The following is a 19,850-nucleotide window of genomic DNA, read 5'->3' on the forward strand; positions in this document are numbered from 1 at the left end:
TGAGTCAATTGACCTCTGACGGGAGTGCCTGACTTTGCTTGTCCCTCTCTCACACACACAAACAAACACACGTTGGTTCTACCATTTCTAGTGGGGACATCTCATTGACTTAACCATTGCAACTGAAACCCAAAACCCAATTCAAACCTAAAACCAAATCTTGACCCTCAAAAAGAGGTCTGGACTCATGGGAACCACCAAAATGTCCCCACAAGGTCACGTGGTCCCCACAATTAAGGTAAAACAAACACACGTTGGTTCTACATTTCTAGTGGGGACATCTCATTGACTTAACCATTACAACTGAAAACCCAATTCAAACCTAAAACCAAATCTTGACCCTCAAAAAGAGGTCTGGACTAATGGGAACCACCAAAATGTCCCCACAAGGTCACGTGGTCCCCACAATTATAGTAAAACAAACACACGTTGGTTCTACATTTCTAGTGGGGACATCTCATTGACTTAACCATTGCAACTGAAACCCAAAACCCAATTCAAACCTAAAACCAAATCTTGACCCTCAAAAAGAGGTCTGGACTAATGGGAACCACCAAAATGTCCCCACAAGGTCACGTGGTCCCCACAATTATAGTAAAACAAACACACGTTGGTTCTACATTTCTAGTGGGGACATCTCATTGACTTAACCATTACAACTGAAAACCCAATTCAAACCTAAAACCAAATCTTGACCCTCAAAAAGAGGTCTGGACTAATGGGAACCACCAAAATGTCCCCACAAGGTCACGTGGTCCCCACAAATATAGTAAAACAAACACACGTTGGTTCTACATTTCTAGTGGGGACATCTCATTGACTTAACCATTGCAACTGAAACCCAAAACCCAATTCAAACCTAAAACCAAATCTTGACCCTCAAAAAGAGGTCTGGACTAATGGGAACCACCAAAATGTCCCCACAAGGTCACGTGATCCCCACAATTATAGTAAAACAAACACACGTTGGTTCTACATTTCTAGTGGGGACATCTCATTGACTTAACCATTGCAACTGAAACCCAAAACCCAATTCAAACCTAAAACCAAATCTTGACCCTCAAAAAGAGGTCTGGACTAATGGGAACCACCAAAATGTCCCCACAAGGTCACGTGGTCCCCACAATTATAGTAAAACAAACACACGTTGGTTCTACATTTCTAGTGGGGACATCTCATTGACTTAACCATTACAACTGAAAACCCAATTCAAACCTAAAACCAAATCTTGACCCTCAAAAAGAGGTCTGGACTAATGGGAACCACCAAAATGTCCCCACAAGGTCACGTGGTCCCCACAAATATAGTAAAACAAACACACGTTGGTTCTACATTTCTAGTGGGGACATCTCATTGACTTAACCATTGCAACTGAAACCCAAAACCCAATTCAAACCTAAAACCAAATCTTGACCCTCAAAAAGAGGTCTGGACTAATGGGAACCACCAAAATGTCCCCACAAGGTCACGTGATCCCCACAATTATAGTAAAACAAACACACGTTGGTTCTACATTTCTAGTGGGGACATCTCATTGACTTAACCATTGCAACTGAAAACCAAAGCCCAATTCAAACCTAAAACCAAATATTGACCCTCAAAAAGAGGTCTGGACTAATGGGAACCACCAAAATGTCCCCACAAGGTCACGTGGTCCCCACAATTATAGTAAAACACACACACGCACACGCATGCATGCTTGCACACACAGACACGTTTGCTGACAAGTGGACGGGCTGCACTTTTCCCCTTAAGTGGACTAATTAACGGGTGACCCACACAGCTGTCAGTGGAAAGGTCAGCGAGCCCTTATTGGCTCACATGGATTTCGATGGTGTGTGTCTTCCGTAAGGAAAATTACCACAGTTTGCCGAAACAGAAAATGTTCTCAATGTGTCCATCTCCATTTAGGATGCGTGCAAGCGCGTAAGTTACTATGAGGATGGGGGGGGGAAAATGTGTGCACCTGGCTTTTAATTGCTCTCAGCGTGATATGGGTCTGTCAGGATGTCTAATTAGAAAGCGTTTTTAATAAGACTTGTGCTTTATTGTCGCACCTTGGCCAGAAACTGAACGCAAGCGCGCTTGGGATCATCCATTCAGATTGACGCTAAAGTTCATTATATTGCTTTTATGCCAGAGGGCTTGCTCCTTGCCATCTGGCTCATTAAATTATCGCCAATCAATACGGCTGCTGCCAGCCTGACTTTGTAGCCAGTTCAAACCGGTTTCCACGAACCTCTATTGTGTCCATAGCGACTTTTGGCTAATCTCATTTTTTGATCTCAGTTCAATCAAGTCATGAAATTGGACTGATGCCAAATCAACAAGCGCTGACCACGTCACGCTTTCTTGCTTATTGGGCTGCCGGCGGGAATCCTCACTAGGCCTGATCTTAAGAGTACGACATGTCCCAGACTCACGAGGAAACTGGCAGCTGATGAAATTAGATTGGAAGCCCTCAAACATGAACACGTTGTGTCAAAGGTGAAATCAAATGTGAGTTTGCCATGATGTGGCCTCTGCAAGAAAAGATCTTCTCTGCTTAACCTCCAGATGTTGCAGTCCTCCTCAACGATTTCTAATCCGCAAGCCTGTGGCCGGTGCACTCAATTAGCATGCTGATGACTGTTTAGACGAATGTCAACGTTTGACCTTAGCAATCTTGAGCGATTGCTGCATGTTCAGAATCCAAAGCCAAGGTGTTGATTTCGTCTTCTGTTCTGGTTGCTTGGAAACACGGTTACTTTTCGTTTCCTGCCTTGCTCATGGTGCGTCAGAAATGGCATCCGATGTCAAATCTCTGTCTTTTTGGTTCCAATTTTGTTAATAAAATGAGCATTACTTCAAATCTATACTGATAACCTGGTTACTGGCTTTAAAAGGAACCCTAACTGTCATGACAAGTTTGCTCTATATTATTTATTAAGTTGTTATTAACATAACTATTAGGGGTGTGCCCAAAAAAATTGATTCTCATTTAGTACGATTCAGAATCGATTATAAATGTCCCAAAATTGATTTTATTTAAATTATTTTATACTGTCTTGCCTTTGTCTGTGTGTGCCTTTATTTGGAGTGCTGTTCATGTTGTACCCGGGTTGGCCACTGAGGGGCAGTGTGGTTCCACGCGGTCTAATACACTGCCACATTAGAGAGTAGAAGAAAAAAATCACAATCAAATTATTCCAATAAAAGTTTTTTTTTTCCAGCGTGGAGCCGTTATTTTGAGTGATAAAAGTGTCGTTGCGCGCTAATTAGCATTAGCGAGTCAGACTGGAGTAGATCATTACATTTCCTTGCACATCTATAGATTGAAGGAAAAATCATTGTCAATCAAATCATTGTCAATCAAAAATTGTTCTTAATCGAAAATCGATTCTGGATCGAATCGCAGACCCCAAAATCGGAAAATCGAAGATTCCCACCCCTAATAACTATCACATTCATTTCTCAAAAATCATTTCCAGTTGAATACATTTTGTAGAAACTTTATTTGGATGTACGCCGCCATTGTTATTTACGTCGCAATACATTCAGTGGGTAGTGACGTAGGATGGCGGCAGTTTGAAAGCCTTTTAAGAAAGCAAGTTAGGCCTCGTAGCGTTTCTAAGGAAACAACTTGCGATTGGGAGTCATGGAGTTGACAAGTGAAAGTAAAGGAAGTGAAAGTATGTGGTCCGATGACGCCAACGTCATTGTTGCTTTGCCATGACGATGCCTACGTCACACGGACTTTTCCCTGCCGAGAAAAGAAAGACATCACATCACAGGAAAACAAAGTAGAACGTGGCTGAAGAAGAAATTGGCTTAGCGAGACCAAGATAGTTCTGAGTGGGGAGCGTGCACGTGTTAAAACCTCTCAATCTGCAGGCCTTCCCAAGCGGGCCCCGACGCGGGGCCCCAAGCTGGCAGCCGATCGATGGCGGCCCGCTCGCCTGCGCTCACGTCTTCCCGGCTCTTCATTAGCAGCCCGAAGGCTCTAATTGCCAAGGGCCGTTGAGAGCCGACATCCTCAGTCAAAGGGTCGTCAGCGTCAGCCGCTCACACTAATGCTTTCCATTATCCGTCGTGCCGGACAAAAACAGCCGTCCCTGTTTGTCTTGCGTGTCTGTGCGAACGGCGTTTTGTAGAACGCACACGGTGGCCACATCTTTTTGCGGACCCGTAGGTTGTTTTTGGGTGGGAACTGCGCCCGCGCTCGGCTTCCTTCTGTCCACTCTGAAACGTTGGTTTCAAGCTTTCGAAGCGGACCAAATTTGTCTTCGCCAATCAGCACAGAGAGACGTCTTCCTTCGCTAATGACTCACGGTCACACTTGATCTCATTTCATCCCTTAATTAATGTAATAGCACCTTTTTACTTTGTAATCAAACCGATTTTCACAGTGGCAACAATCATTTGAAGGGTCAATTACGATATAATAATCTGATTTCCACAAGAACTGCAAAAGACCATCAGGAGTTGGAAAGCAATCAAACGTCTTTCAAAATCTGGACATTTGACAGAACATTGTTAGGAAAATGAAACTTTGACGCTATTCTGCAAGGACCCTCTTTTTTTTTTTAACCCCTATTGATGAAAATGTGTCAATTGTAAAGATGAAAACAGATGTTGGGTCATTCAAAGTTGTGACGCAGCATGTTCAACTGCTGCCAATATGTTTGCATCAATGCTGCCATCTAGCGTTGTACTGCGTGTACTGTACAGCATTGACATAATCGAGTGACAGGAAGCGTCTGGTTTTCCAATTAGGTGAGATGGACTGGACAGACAGTTTGTCGGCAGTATTGATATTGTAGTTGTAGATGCGGTCACAACTTCTCCTGCTTTTATTACCCATCCATGCATCCATTTTCATGGCCGCTTATGACGGTATTAGAGATCACGGTGTCACGCTTGCGGTAACAGGTGCAGCGGTCATCTTGGTTGGGAACGATCGTCGCTGCCTTTGAAAGGGGATAGTCGCAAAACGAGAGGAGGGCGTCCTCACGTCATCTTGAACAGGAAATGTGCAGGATCTTCAAACGTTCCATTTTCGATCGTGCTGATGGCTAGACATTCAAACCCACTAGTTGGTCTGCAAAGCAATTTCTTAAAATTTGGGGGCAATCTTTCTGGGGGAAAATAGTCCTGGCAAAGCGGTACTACACTGAAAATTAGTCGGTGTAACGCTTATAATAGAACAGTGTTAATGTATTGTTCCTCCGAATACAGCCATTAACAGCTATACCCTGTCGACAAATACGAATACACCCCGAAGTGAAAATGTCCAACTTGAGCCCTCTTTCCAGAGTCATGTGACTTAGTTTTATAACATTTTATGTGTGAATTGTGAGCAAAATCTCTGAAGATATGGAAAAAGAACTGTTGCTCTACATAAAGCTAAAAAGCAATTAAGACCGGTGTGGAGTACCATATTGTCACATGGTTTAGGTAGAGACAACCTCCTGTGTGGGAGAAGCTCAGGGAGGAAAAGAGTTGGAACTACATTGGACAGATTAGACTTTTTTCCGCATCTGGCAGAAAAATGCTCCACAGCAGTGTCTCTTCCTGGCATTCAGTAAATCATTCAACTGACAATCAGCAGTCATCTGCTAGTTACTGTTCGTAAAATATTGCGAGGATTAATCAGCCCTCTGAAGCCATCTGCTTGTCCAGACCTTCACGCCTGCGACCCTTTCTTTGTCTTTTTGTTTTTAGATTTTTGATAAGTAGCCTTGACTGTCCTGAAAGGTGCTAGAGGTTTAAATATATATATATATATTATAGTAATTATGACGTCAGATGTTAATTGTTTCTTTCACCTTTTATTAAAAATTTAAAAAACGTCCAACGCCAAAACGAACAAAAAGAACAGGTCGTACTAGTCATCTCTGACGTAACGTGGCACTGTCAATTCCTCTGCACTCACCCCTCCCCTCGCGTGAGCCACGTGATGCATTCAAAAGCCACCAGAAACAGCAACGCTCAGCTGAACTCAACATGACATACAGCAACAACACACATAACTCAATTCATTTCGATAATATGGAGAGAAAATTCAATTAAATGAAAAGTGTGTGCAGTAAGAATTTGGCAATAATTTGATTGATTTGATGACTTTGCCCGTGTAGCGAAATCATTTCCGCACTGAAGTGAGACCTCTAAACGGCGGAGTGTGTGAGCGATCTCTGTTGATGTCGTACGTGTCGACGTCAGAATCGAGTGGGCGGAGCGTAGCCAGTAGCGGACGCCTGGCGGCGGACGGTCGCACTACGCAGATCAGGGGCAGGACACCGCTCGCTGGCTAGCCAAGAGAGTCCGTCAGGGGCAAGACAAGACGCTTCGTATTTCGCCGGCAGCCATGTAAGTAGCTCGAGTGTCGTCAAAATGTGCGCGCTGGTGCGAGAATAGCCAAACGCGGATCGCCGCCTTTGCTCTTCGTTTCTCCCGACTTGAGCGGTATTGACACCCCAATAACGAGTGACGGGACAGTCTCTCAGCAGGCTGCTGTCATCCTCCACACGCACGTAACGCCCTCGGCTGCCGTTTACACGCTTTTTGCTTTTCGGCGTGTGGAGAAGTAGCGTGATCATGTGATGACACAGGCGTAGCTGCAATTTGCTTGTTTCTGTGCATCGCATCTTACGTGTAGCGGTACAAGCCACAGACTCGCATATATGATATATACACGTGGGCGAAATTGTTGCTACCCAAGTCGTAATCAAAGTCAAATAATATCAAAGAAAGGAAAACGAATAGTAGTAGTAACCAGTGGTAACTACTACTATTCGTGGTTACTAACCACTACAAATGAACTAATAAATATCAGACATTGCGTTTGATCAGTGGTGTAGTGGCCCCTGGAGAAGAGTGTTTTGACAATTCAGAACATCCGGGCATTTCTGATATATCGATGAAAACAAACGGCGTATATGTGGCTAGCATACAAAGCAGGCAGATTGTTATGGTGGTTAAACATTTCATCACATTTCGAAATAAAAAGAATCCTCCAAAATCTAATGAGAGCCGAGCTTCCTTTTACCGACATAATGCTGAAATCGAGGAAGGTGGGATGTTGGATTGATCGCACTCGGATTGGCCAACCTCCTAAGCATTCCAGGCAAATGTAAACAACAAAGATGGCTGATTACGATAATTTTTTTTCTTGTTCTGGTTAACCAGTCAGTCCAAATCACACTAGGTTATGTGAAGTTACTTACTTCAAATGACTAAATTACTGTAATAATACATAACGAGATAAATATGTTTATAATAGGGGTGTTGAAAAAATTAATTCGGCAATATATCACGATATTACTACGCGCAATTCTCGAATCGATTCGATATGCGGCCGAACCGATGTATAAACATACATTTTTTAATGGGAGTATTCAACAAAACGTCTTACTTAGGGTTAGTGTTCACCCGTTAATAAGCATGGAAGAATGTTATTATATTCTTTATAATAATTAATGGAACATTAAGCCTTAATATTTTATTTAAATGCTATTCAGACAAGAAACATTTTTTTAGATTTTAGATTGTTAAATACAGTGGCTCACAGTTATAAGCCTGAAGTTTCAAATAAATACATTTTCATACAAATCTTACAGTACATGTGCAAGTTTACTGATTAGCATTTTCTAAATTTGTGTAATTTTTTTTTTTGCAATAATGAATTTATAGATTTGTATCAGGATTAATCATATCGAATCGAATCATGACCTTTTAATCGTGATACGGATCGAATCCCTTAGTTTATAATTGTTAACATTTACATATAGATCTTACAGTGTACATGTAAAAGTTTACTCATTAGTATTTTTTTTATTTGGGTTTTAAAAAAATCGAGATTAATCGATATTAATCGATATTGAATCGAATTGTGACCTATTAATCGTGATACGGATTGAATCGCCAGCTACTAGGCAATTCACACCCCTAGTTTATAATTGTATAAATTATGTTTTGCCATTCACAGTCTGTGACTCGGATCCTTTTTTTCCCCTGACTTTGAACCTTGGATCTCTTAAGTTTAAAGAGGGCGTTCTCGCGCACACTTCCTGGCTTGAGTCGGAAAAGTCCGACTTCCCAACTTCCTCTTGCCCTCGACTTCAGCATTAGACCGCCATTTCGACCTGTGGCGCAATTGTGACATAATTTCGGAATTAAGCTCGCAAGATGAACGACTTTCTTGCCTTGCCTTCCCTCCAAACACTTCGCTTAAGTGGATGAAAAGGCGCAGATGACCCGAGCTCCTCTTTCACTGCGGATATTTATAGAAGATGTCGGCATTGCTCACACTTTGATTGGATGCCAATCTGGAGGCAATTTGGCCACTCCTAAATTGATGAGTGGCGGAAGGTGACTGTGTGTTGCCTGAGGTCGTCATGTAAAGATGAAAAGAGGCGCGTGTACTGTTTTACTTTGTTGCTATAATGTACATCCATTTGTGCTAACGTGCAACAATTAGGTTGGAGTCTATGATGGCCATCATCATCACACTTGCTTGGTGGCATCCCAACCAAAGCAAAAACAGCTCATCTTTGAGATTAAAGATAGAAAAAAATGATGATGACGATTAAAGATAGAAAAAAATGAAGATGACAATTCATTGATGAAGTCAAGTGCTCTTCAATGTACACAAAAGCGACTGTCATTCCATACTTGGATGTCAGTTCTCAGTCCAGTTTGACGCTGGTCACAAGCACACTCTTAACTTGTTGCCGAGCGACTGCCACACTTGGCCGATGAAGGTGGAATTCCTTTGGAAAAGCTGCGCTTTTACGTGGCAACAGGCTGCCCGCTTTCCTCACTTTGAGGAAAGAGGCAGAAGAAGGCAACGGTCACACGCACATCGTCACAATTTGTGCTGCGGGCATCCACTAAATGAATCTTCAAGTTAAGCAAGCTGTCTGGTTGGGCTGTCATCATTTCGTCTTCACATTGATTATCCCACGGAGGAGGCGGGACTTCCGACATCCGGGTTTCACACATCAGCTTTGTTTCCGGTTCCGGTTTGCGACGTGTAGGCCGCGTCCCACTACTTGCGCTTCCGCCTTTGTGCCTCTCGGTTGCATGTTCCTGTCGACGGGTGCTTGTGTGTAGTGAGTCCGTCTCAGTTGTCCGAAGCGGTTGGGGGGCGCAGGGGTGGTGGGGGTAGTAAGTGTTGGAACGCGGCCAGCAGTGGCCATAAATGACGCTGATGTGTTAAACCCTAAAGTCGGAAGTCCGTGGCATTTACCCCATTGATTATTTCATTGAGTAATTGCCACCCCCCACCAACTCCCCCGTAATTGTAAACAAATAATTTTGTGGTTTATTATTTGAAGTTGAATTAAGTGATGTAATTACCAAAATTTGTTAATTATTTTTTTGTACATGAGCATTATTAACTCCATATTTGGAGCCACCGTCCAGGTTTTACACTGACCTTTTTTTGCAGACGCACGCAGTGGACAGGAAGTTATTGAACTCATTGTAGCAAACAACACAAAGAGCTCCAATCGTTTACTCGTGGACTTTTGTTGAAGCATCATCAGTGAGTGACTTTTAAGACACTATTACACGTGTAAAATGATGTATGTGTGAACTAAATAGTAGTGTTTGTTTACCTTAAATGGTAATCACTAGCACGCTAATGCTAATCGCGATTGCTAACCGTTTAGTATAGGCTAATTTTGTTGGAACTCTTTCACTGCCATTGACGGCTATTGACGTTAAAAATTCATTTGAACTATTTTTATTAGTTTAAACAGATATGCAGTTACAACAGATATAACATTTATGATTAATCGTGAGTTAACTATTGAAGTCAATAATTAATTACATTAAAAAAAAAAAATCACCTGACGCAATTTTTAAAAAAAGAAGAAAAGATGATTAAAATTAGGAGCGTCAGGTGATTAAAATTTGTAATCGTAATTAATCGCATGACTTCACTACTTAACTCACGATTAATCACAAATTTTATATCTGTTCTAAATGTACAATAAAACAAAAATGTCTAGGTTTCCATACTCTTGTTAACAAAAGTGGGAAATAAACTAATAGAAATAGTTCAAATGAATTTTTGACGCCTAGTCGTCAATGGCAGTGAATGAGTTCCAACAAAATGAGCCTATACTAAACGGTTAGCAATCGCGATTAGCATTAGCGTGCTAGTGATTACCATTTAAGGTAAACAAACACTAACTACTTTTTAGTTCACACATACATCATATTACACGTGTAATAGTGTCTTAAAAGTCACTCACTGATGATGCTTCAACAAAAGTCCATGAGCAAACGATTGGAGCTCTTTGTGGCGTTTGCTACAATGAGTTCAATAACTTCCTGTCCACTGCGTGCGTAAAACCTGGACGGCGGCGCAAATATGGTGCCGGCAGAGTCATTTTCAGCTAACCTATTTTTAAAGTCGATTTAGCTGACGTTTTTTCTTAGCCATACTGTCTGGTTAGCATAAGTTTAGAGAGAAGTACATTTTTGCGCGAAACATTGTTGATTTCTTGGTAAGGAAGAGTCAACTCATAAAAAGTTGATTTCGGGGTCATGCAGTCTCAATTCCAATTCCAGTCGTATGTTGGAGACGAAGGTATCTCGCGCCAGTTAGTGGGGCAACGTGACGACACGACAATGTTGCTAGCTTGGGAGCGCCTGGCCGTTCGTGGCGCTCCATTCGTCTGTCCGTACGCTCTGAGATTTCACCGAGCCTGTTGGTACTTTCCCGCTTGTTGACAGTTGACCCAGCAGCAACGCCTTGGCAGTTGTCCCACGTATGGAATGCTCCACGCCAGCATCTCGTCGTGTCCTTTGACGGCACGTGCGGGGAATTTGTCCGCCCGCCAGCGCGAAGCAGTCGACGTAGCGAATGATTCACGACAGGATGGTCTGTTTGTTGGCTAGCAAGCGACTTGTTGTTGTTGTTGTTGAGAGTCTTCTGCCTAGATTTAGTCATAACTGTTTTAATTTACTTATTTCCTCAGTAGAACTTTTATCTGTGGATGTGTCTTTGTAAGTGCTGTCGCAATTTTTGCTCATGTCATCATGTCTAAAGGACCTCGTCTGTTTCCACATCAATGGGCCAGTGTCTGGGGTTGAACTCAATGTGTATTGGATGATATGCTGTAAAAGTGTAAAAAGTCTTATCTACTTCCGGCCGTCGTCATGTGTATTGAACTCGGGGCTGGGGGCTGTTTTCTGAGGGTTTTTCAAGATAGTATAAGAATGCTGTGAGTCCGCTGTAACTACACACTTGCGAGAGGAACTGCAGCCAGTTGTCTGTAAACTTGCTTGTGTCCAGAATATTCTGTAAAATAAATCCTTCGAAGGACCTGTTCACCGATCTCCAGTCTGTATTCAGAAAATCAACATTCTCTCTACCCGAACAACAACAAACACGCGGAAGACAAAGATAGTCTTCTAACATTGTCTAGCACATGAAAACTAAGCTCATGTGCGCTTCTTGTCAGAATCAATCATCTTGATTTCTTGATTCGGTTACACATGCGCACGCATGCACGTAGGAGCGAGTTTGCGCAGGATTGTTGCTGAAAAGCCGAGCGCCACCATTTGTCAGATGGGCCGTTTGCACAATAGGACATTGTGACCGCCTCTGTCCGGCGACTACCTTCCATTCAACCATTCAGCCATTCAGTCACACGCACTCTGAACCTGACACGGCCCCGGGTGAAAGCACGGCAGCTGCCGACCGAAGCCGAATCCCCTCCGTCGCCCCCTGTCCCTTGTCTCTCCCGTACCAAGACCGAGTTGCATCTCTTATCGTACTTTTCGCAGTAATGCTGAGTCATCTCCGCCGCTGGCACAACTCGCACAAACATGCTATTGTCCGATAGACACACACACACACGCAGAGTACAATAACAATTGTTTGTTTCCTGGTAATTCTGTGTGGATGCAGCTGCAGACGGAGATAACTTTCGCTTTTAGTTGGTTGACACGAGGTCACGGCTCGGCAACTTTAACAAAAAAAATCTCCGAAAAATCCTAACAATTTTTTTTCCCAACAACAATTGAGGTCACCGTGTGATATTACGGCACACACGGTAGTGCAGGCGGTCTTCACCACCGTTTGTTTCCAGAACCCTCTGGCCTAATCCCCCCCCCCTTTTATTGACATGCAGGGCCATCAGCCAAAATGGTGTTACTCAAAGCGGCGGGCCTGCGTGTGCTTTGGAGGGAACCCTCGGATTCTTCTGGAGCTGCGCATTGTTTCAGATGAGCACAAGTACTCCCATGTATGGGCTGACCTGCATTTGGGCCACTTCATTCAGAGGAAACAAAGACTTTGTTGTGTCACAGTGCTGATACACGTAACACATACAATTAGAGGTGCTACAATTCATTGATGAGCAATCAAATTAATTGACAATTGATAATTCATGAATCCTTTTCAGCCATTGTTTTTACCGTATGTTAACGTGATTGACCGCTTTGCTTTTTAGCCACTAGATGTGTTTTGGGAGCATTCTCACCATCCACCTGACTCAAAAAGATGGCCACAACATACTTTTGTTGTGTGTGCGTGCGTGTGTATGTGTGTGTGGTTTTGTTTTTGTTAAATAGTGGGGCCAACATTTCGGGATTTCACAGAGTTGTGGGGCCCACCCGTCCATGTGGCCCCACAAGTTTAGACCTCTTTTTGAGGGTCAAGGCTTGGTTTTAGAGTTTAGGTTTGAATTGGGTTATGGTTGAGGTTAGGGTAAGGAAGGAATAGGGGTAGGCAATACTTTTTGATGGTTGGGGTTAGGGGAAGGGGCTAGGAAATGCATTATGTCAATGAGATGGCCCCACAAAGATAGTAAAACAAAGCTGTGTGTGACAACTCGACACGTTTTCAAAAAGGGGCCATTGTCCGTGTGCTTGTTTGTCCTTTACCTTTGGCCTGCGCGCCATTTGGGGAACATGCTGACTCATTGAGCCCGTTGAGCTCGCTTGTCACCGGTCACTGCTGATCATCGGCAGCATGTGGCCACAACGCATCACTTTAGGCAGACCAAAAAGCTCAAATAGTGCCTTGTGTCGTTCATTTGAGGACAAGTTGCAAGCAGATGTTCTTGCGCTGTCACTATAAGAAAAATTATCTTTTTGTTGTTGTTAATCCACTAAGATTGGACGTAAATTGAATTGAGTGGATATAAGTACTCATAATTTATTATACCAACAAAATTAGCCCATTCTAAACGGTTAACAATTGTGATTAGCACTAGTGTGCTAGCGATGACCACTTAAGGTATACAAACTACCAGTTAGTTCACACATACGTCATAACTACATTACTCATGTAATAGTTTGATTTACAGACGACGCTTCAACATTATTCCATGAGTAAACAAGGGTAAAGCTAGCTGTTAGCTACATGAAGTCAATAACTTTCTTTTCCTGACTTCTTCTGGGCATGTTTAGTGCATGACTGCCCTCTACTGGTTAAGGGATGAACACCTAGTACTGAGTGGCAGGTGATATTTTGGAATAATTACAGCCCACGTGCTTTTTAGAAGGTTCAGAACTTGCTTTCCTGTGTTTTGGAGAAGCTCAATGTGCTGGGTTGTCTTTAATAAAACCCACTAAGTACTAAGTCAGTGAGCGTTTTAAGGAAACAAATAAAATTCACCACTAGATAGTGCGCTAACAGAAGAAATAAAGATCAGATCACAGCCGCCGTTGCAATACTGCGTGAGTCTGCAAAAAAAAAAAAGTCAGTGGAAAAAGGTTGAATGGACCAAACATGGCAGAAAATTTTAGTCGACTTATCCACCTTGGTCAACTTTTTTTCCCCAGCCCTAAAAATGGTCCCCTTTTCAAAATGGGGAAGCGACTGGCACAACATTGTGCATAAATCAGTGTGACGGTCGGTCTTTGTCTTCTAAAAGAGGATTAAGGTGGAATCTAAAAGCATTAACAATCACCCAAACATCAGCTGGGGGGATTTGGGGCTGACTCGGGACACAATTACATCTCAAAAGCTCTGACACAACAACGCAGCAGAACTTCCGTGAGTCCACTTGCTAACTGCGCAATTCGGTGGCCGCATGATCGCGTGTACGTTTGAGGAGGTTACAGGTTGCACTAATTCATGTCCGCCAGCTCAGGTGACCTCTGACTGTGGGAGGAAGCGGAGTGGCTGCATATTCTAAATGAGCTCGCCAGCAATTCCCTACCATTAGTTTGCCGTTAGAGATCGTCCGTCTTTGTTCATCTATCTATGCCAGTGGTAATGACGTATAGTGACAAGCAGATGTTCCGCTAGACTAGATGGTAGAAGGTGCAATGAACCCGCATGCTGCCTGCAAAATGTTCGACTAAAGGGGTCTACATTTCACACTGATGAAGATAATTATTTGCCAATGCGTATTTACTTGTGACATTTTTGTTTGTGGGGGTGTGGTGAGATTTGCTTATGTCAAACATGGGCCTCCCTTGACTCAATTAAAGTTTGGAAACACTGTGCAAAGCCACACTGGTGGTCCAGATGAACTCATTCACTGCCATTGACGGCTATAGACGTCAAAAATCCATTTGGACTATTTCTATTAGTTTCACTTTTTTCCCACTTTTGTTATTAAGAGTATGAAAACCTAGAAAAAAAAATATTGTACATTTAGAACAGATATAAAATATTTGTGATTAATCGGGAGTTAACTAGTGAAGTCATGTGATTAATTACAATTAAAAAATCGCCCGTTGCCCCTAATAAAAAAAAAAAATTAGGGGCGTCAGGCGATAACATTTTTTAGTTGTAATTAATCGCATGACTTCAATAGCTAACTCGCGATTAATCATAAATAAATGTATTGTAATTTTAAATGTACAATAAAAAAAATCTAGGTTTTCATACTTTTGTTAACAAAAGTGGAAAAAAATCTAAAAACTAACTAGAAATAGTTCAAATGAATTTTTGACGTCTATAGCCGTCAATGGCAGTGAATGAGTTAATGTTTTTAGGTGTTGGGAATGAGCTCATTTTGGCTTGTAAACGGCTTTTCGTTCATATTAGAATTAGCGGAAGTTGAGAAAATTGGGAGTGAAACACGAGCATGGATGTTTGTGGCTGTCCTTGAAAATAGCAAGCTGGCAGAATTGCATCCGATATGAGAAAAGCGCCTGTGCCAACGAACACGCACGGTGCGAGTGGCTACAGGCATCAGTTTGAACGGCCAAAGAGGCTTTCAGTCTGCGTGCGGTCCGACTAACCGGAAGGGAAGCTCAAGCCGCGCTTCCCAACAGTCTCCACTTGTTATTTTGCAGCAGCACAGTCGCGTCAGTCAAGTGATCCCTCAAGGAGGGCGGGGCCGAGCGCCTGCCCATTTGTGAGGTGATCGACCGTCCCGCCAATACGGCTGCTCGAACCGCTTGCTTATTTAGGCGCTGTTTCAGCTGCAATGTTGGTACGATTTGATCGTCATGAGGAAGGTCGATTGTCGGAGATGGAGAGAGGAGGGGGATACCGCAAGGATACTAAATGAGCTCCTGGTGGAAGTTTTGTTGATCTTGTTGACTGCACAGTGACGTCTGATTGCAAGGTGACGGAACAGATGGCTGGGGGTTTGAGGATCTGAAGGTCCGCAACATTTTAGATTGTAAATGATTGACTTGATTTTCTTTCTTTTAGGTGATCCACAAGAGGGGAACCCTTCCATTGTGTGAGCTTTTGACACTTGGGCTCATGGTAGGTGTGTTTTTTTTTTTTACTTTTTCTTTCTTGCCCTGCTGTATTATGGCTTGTAATTTGCGCATTTTTATTACTTTTAGTGTGCACCAGACCACACACCGTAAAAAAAAAAAAAAAAGGCCGTTAACATAAGAGCCTTTGTTGAAAATTCACTTCTTTGCATGCACTAATGTATGTTTAATCAAACGAAGCAACAACGTAATAAATTGTTCATTACTTATAAATATAAATCGTTTTGGCCACGCAGGTGAGTGTTCCACCGGTTATCAGCGGCAGATAGCAGACTGATCTGGTGCGTTCTTCTGCCAAGTCACCACCTTTGTTCGAATTAATAAGGTTCCTCAATAGCCTTATTTACTTGTTGGATGATGGTGTGTTTATAAAAGTATTGATTTGCAGTGGCTCCTCACCACTTTGCAGTTCTCTTATTGCGGATTCACTCTATAGCAGATTTGTAGTTGGGTCCACTTATGCCGTAACAAAAACAGCTCATTCAACACAATATATTACATATTTAAACACAATTATAGCATATTTGGTAAATTAAGAAACATTTAACATAACAAGTTTAAAAAAAAAAAAAGTTGACATTTTTCTTCTTTTAATTCTTCTTAGCAAGTCAGTGTCCCATCACGGGTAAGCTTTTTCTACAACAGATCCTAGTTACTCGTACGCAATGTGTCTCGTTCCTCCCCTTACCCCCTCCTGTAGAAAAAAAAACCAGCCTTGTTTATGAACTCCTAAGAGGTCGTTAAGGTGGCACATTCGCGGTTATTGAAATTCACCTATTGCGTGTGGCGTGTAGGTGTGCAACGTATCACCCGTGAAAAGTGAGGGAACACTGTACTCCACTAAATGCCATATAATAACGAATGTAACTTTCAGGTACTATATGTGCGACACATTAACTCATTAACTGCCATTGACGACTATAGACGTCAAAAATTCATTTGAACTATTGCTATCAGTTTCACATTTTTTTCCACTTTTGTTAACAAAAGTATGAAAACCTAGAAAAAAAATATTGTACATTTAGAACAGATATAACATTTGTGATTAATCGTGAGTTAACTATTAAAGTCATGCGATTAATTAAAATTAAAAAAATAATAATTATTGTCTGACGCCCCTAATTAATCACGACTTCACTAGTTAACTCAAGAGTAATCACAAATTTTATATCTATTCTAAATGTACAATACATTTTTTCTAGGTTTTCATACTCTTGTTAACAAAAGTGGAAAAAAATGTGAAACTAATAGAAAAAGTTAAAATGATTTTTTTGTCGTCTATAGCCGTCAATGGCAGTGAATGAGTTAATATGGCATTGTGGCTACAAGATGTGGTCGCAAACGTGACATATTTGTCTTCCTCCTCATGCTCCTCTGCAGTTTCAGCAGGCGGCCTCTCCCGCTCCGCCTCCGAGGACTCCTCGGGGCCCCGCTTACCCGACCTGGGGCGAGCCGCCAGCCCCGCGGATCCCTGCGCAGCCAGCCGTGGCGCGATGAGGCGCGGGAGCAGCCTGCAGAGCCGGCGCAGCAAGGGCTCCGGATCCGGGAGCGGAGACCGCGACCCGCTCTTGAGAAGCAGCCCCCGGGCCCCGCATCGACGCTATACCCACGACCCGCAGCACCACGTCAGCCGCCCGCGCTCCTCCTCTGGTGCCGACACGGCGCCCAATAGCCCCGCCCCCGGATGCGCGGGGGGTGATGGGTTGCTGTCGTCAGGGTACCAGTCAACAGATGAGGCGGACAGGGTGAGTGACGACTGATCAACGCTGTCTTTCTGGAACCCGAGTCTCACTCATTTGGTCAAATGGCAGCAAGCGAGCATGCAGTCTTGCTGTGGGGCTGCTGGTCCGAGACGCGTACACACCAACAGTGTTGAAAACGGAGCTTCAAATTAAACTAAGAACTGTCCTTACAGAACACAAGGTGGACGTCTCATACACTCCATGTGACGGTGAGATCAAGCAGCCACCAGAGGGCGCTGTTGGATCAGCTAAATTAGCACTCATGACATCACTTGCCTCCACATGGAATAATCAATAGCTTAATTGATTACAAAAAGATTCGTTTGTGAAACTGAGCAGTGAAGAAATCATTTAAATGAATAATACCAAGTCTGAATGCTTTCTTTTTTTTACCTTGGTGATGTCATGCAACACTTAGAAATACATCCTGATTGTTTATCAAGAGAATAATAGAAGTTAATCAAGTTAATTACAAGTTTTGTGCGGGTGCGAGGCACTGAGTCCTGCGCGTGTGCTGTGTATGATAGCAGCGCTCATCCTTTGTGTTGTTATTTCCACTCTGCAGCTGCTTCCTCCTCTTACCGTTAGCAAGTGAGAACATTAGCCTGGGGCGTTGTTTTTGCAGCCGGTCCCGGCTTGCCACATTTTGGGTCACCGAGGACGTTGTGCTCAACCTTGACCTCTGCATGTTCCTGTCCTCTAGCTCGTAGATTCCCAACCGAGGTGCTGTGAGTGATCAACTTGCTTCCAAACATTCTATTCATTGATTACAATATCTTTGCTCTTCTGTGTATGCCAGCAACATATAGTGGCAGGCAGAGCAATGAAATGTTCTTCCAGCAGATGGCAGAAGTCCAACAATCTCTTGCTATTCGCACACCGTTTAGGAGTACATTGAGATGACCATGTTATCATTTTCGGATTCCTAATTTTCGGGATGTTGTTGTTTGATGGCGTGTCGTTGAGAATTCCATTTAGGCATCTTCGACTTCCTCGACTGAAAGGAAGTACGTGGCCGCAAATGTTCCATTTGGACAAGCAGGGAACCCCTTCCCTGGTGTCCTGAGGATAGTTGTTCAATTGCATTGAGAGTCCAGCTGATGAATTCCATCATTTTGATTTGGGAGGAAAATGCAGTGGAGGCTCAGATAACAGTTTTCGACAAAAAGATGACACGAGGCAAAGGGAGATGGAGTAAAAAGCATCTGATTCCCTTGAGAGCCAAGAAGATTTTTTTTTTTTTTAAGAAGAGCAGAGTGAGGCCTCGCGTTGCCCTGCATGACAGTCAGAAATTGCGCAAGCTTTCTTTCCATATTCTCCACTTTTCTCATCTCCTCCTCCCCAAATGGCTCCCCCTCACTCCAAGCAAAGTAAGCATGTCACTCAAGCAATCTGAAACGAATGACATGAGAAAAGGCCAAAGTCCGCCTGTGCGCTCAGGCTTGAGTTGGATGAAAGTGGCGACAGGTTGGAGACATTCCCGTTATTTTCTTGAATGATCTGAGCAAGTGATGCAACTTGAAATGAAGAAAAAGAAGAGAGAGAATTACCGTGCCAAGCATTTTGTGTTTGTCATTTCCCTTAGCATGGCTAGCAGCAAGGCTAGCAGCATGGCTAGCAGCATGGCTAGCAGCTTGGCTAGCAGCATGGCTAACAGCATGGCTAGCAGCATGGATAGCAGCATGGCTAGCAGCATGGCTCCGACTTCCCCAACAGTACCCAGGCCCAAATGAGAGACTGGATTCATGCTAGCGAGAATGAGGCCAGTCCAAATGATCAGTCGGGGCAAAAAAAAAAAGTGTCCTTGATTGTTCTGGATCATCCTGCTCATGAATAGGCCGGCTACGTGTCCGGGCCAACGCTGCTGCGCCTCTGCGGGGACCCCGGCCCGGCGTTTTGGGCTGCTGCCCTTTCGCTTTCACCATTACATAACCACAATGGACTGAGAATAAATCAATTCTGCTCGAGCAAACACAACATACAGAGACAAACATGCTAATGGTAGATAAAGATGTGAAAAATGCATGATCTTAATTTAGTTTATTTTGTGGTTTATTATAACTTATAAAGATTCAACTTTTTTTTTCTTGAGGTTTCTTTGTTTAACTATGAACTGAATTGCGAGCTGATCCACTGGACTGCACCAAAACACACAGAGGGCAACAATAATAAGAGATGGGATAAATGACACATTTGGGTACATTGTTATTAACTCATTCACTGCCATTGACTGCTATAGACATCAAAAATGTATTTGAAATATTTATATTAGTTTAACATTTTTTCCACTTTTGTTAACAAGAGTATGAAAACCTAGGAAAAAAATGATTGTACATTTAGAACAGATATAAAATTTGTGATTAATCGTGAGTTAACTAGTGAAGTCATGCAATTAATTATGGAAAATTTTAAATTCAATTT

At 42.8% G+C, this 19,850-nt stretch overlaps 1 protein-coding gene across 3 annotated transcripts in view; it reads left to right on the forward strand.

Annotated features, from left to right (window-relative positions):
* The first annotated feature begins 6,202 nt into the window (after window positions 1-6,202).
* Window positions 6,203-19,850, forward strand: part of tmcc1a (transmembrane and coiled-coil domain family 1a) — a 36,761-nt gene continuing 23,113 nt past the window's right edge. The window contains exons 1-3 of one of the 3 annotated variants that reach the window (XM_077571347.1): window positions 6,203-6,348; window positions 15,617-15,673; window positions 17,068-17,432. In XM_077571347.1, coding sequence (XP_077427473.1) covers window positions 17,181-17,432 — 252 coding nt within the window. In that variant the 5' untranslated portion in view covers window positions 6,203-6,348; window positions 15,617-15,673; window positions 17,068-17,180. Of the gene's footprint in view, window positions 6,349-14,938; window positions 15,528-15,616; window positions 15,674-17,067; window positions 17,433-19,850 lie in introns of those variants that run through there. The other 2 variants (XM_077571357.1, XM_077571366.1) reach the window with 2 other exon arrangements.

This window comes from Vanacampus margaritifer, chromosome 1, assembly GCF_051991255.1.
Source record: "Vanacampus margaritifer isolate UIUO_Vmar chromosome 1, RoL_Vmar_1.0, whole genome shotgun sequence".
In the NCBI taxonomy this organism is placed as follows: domain Eukaryota; kingdom Metazoa; phylum Chordata; class Actinopteri; order Syngnathiformes; family Syngnathidae; genus Vanacampus; species Vanacampus margaritifer.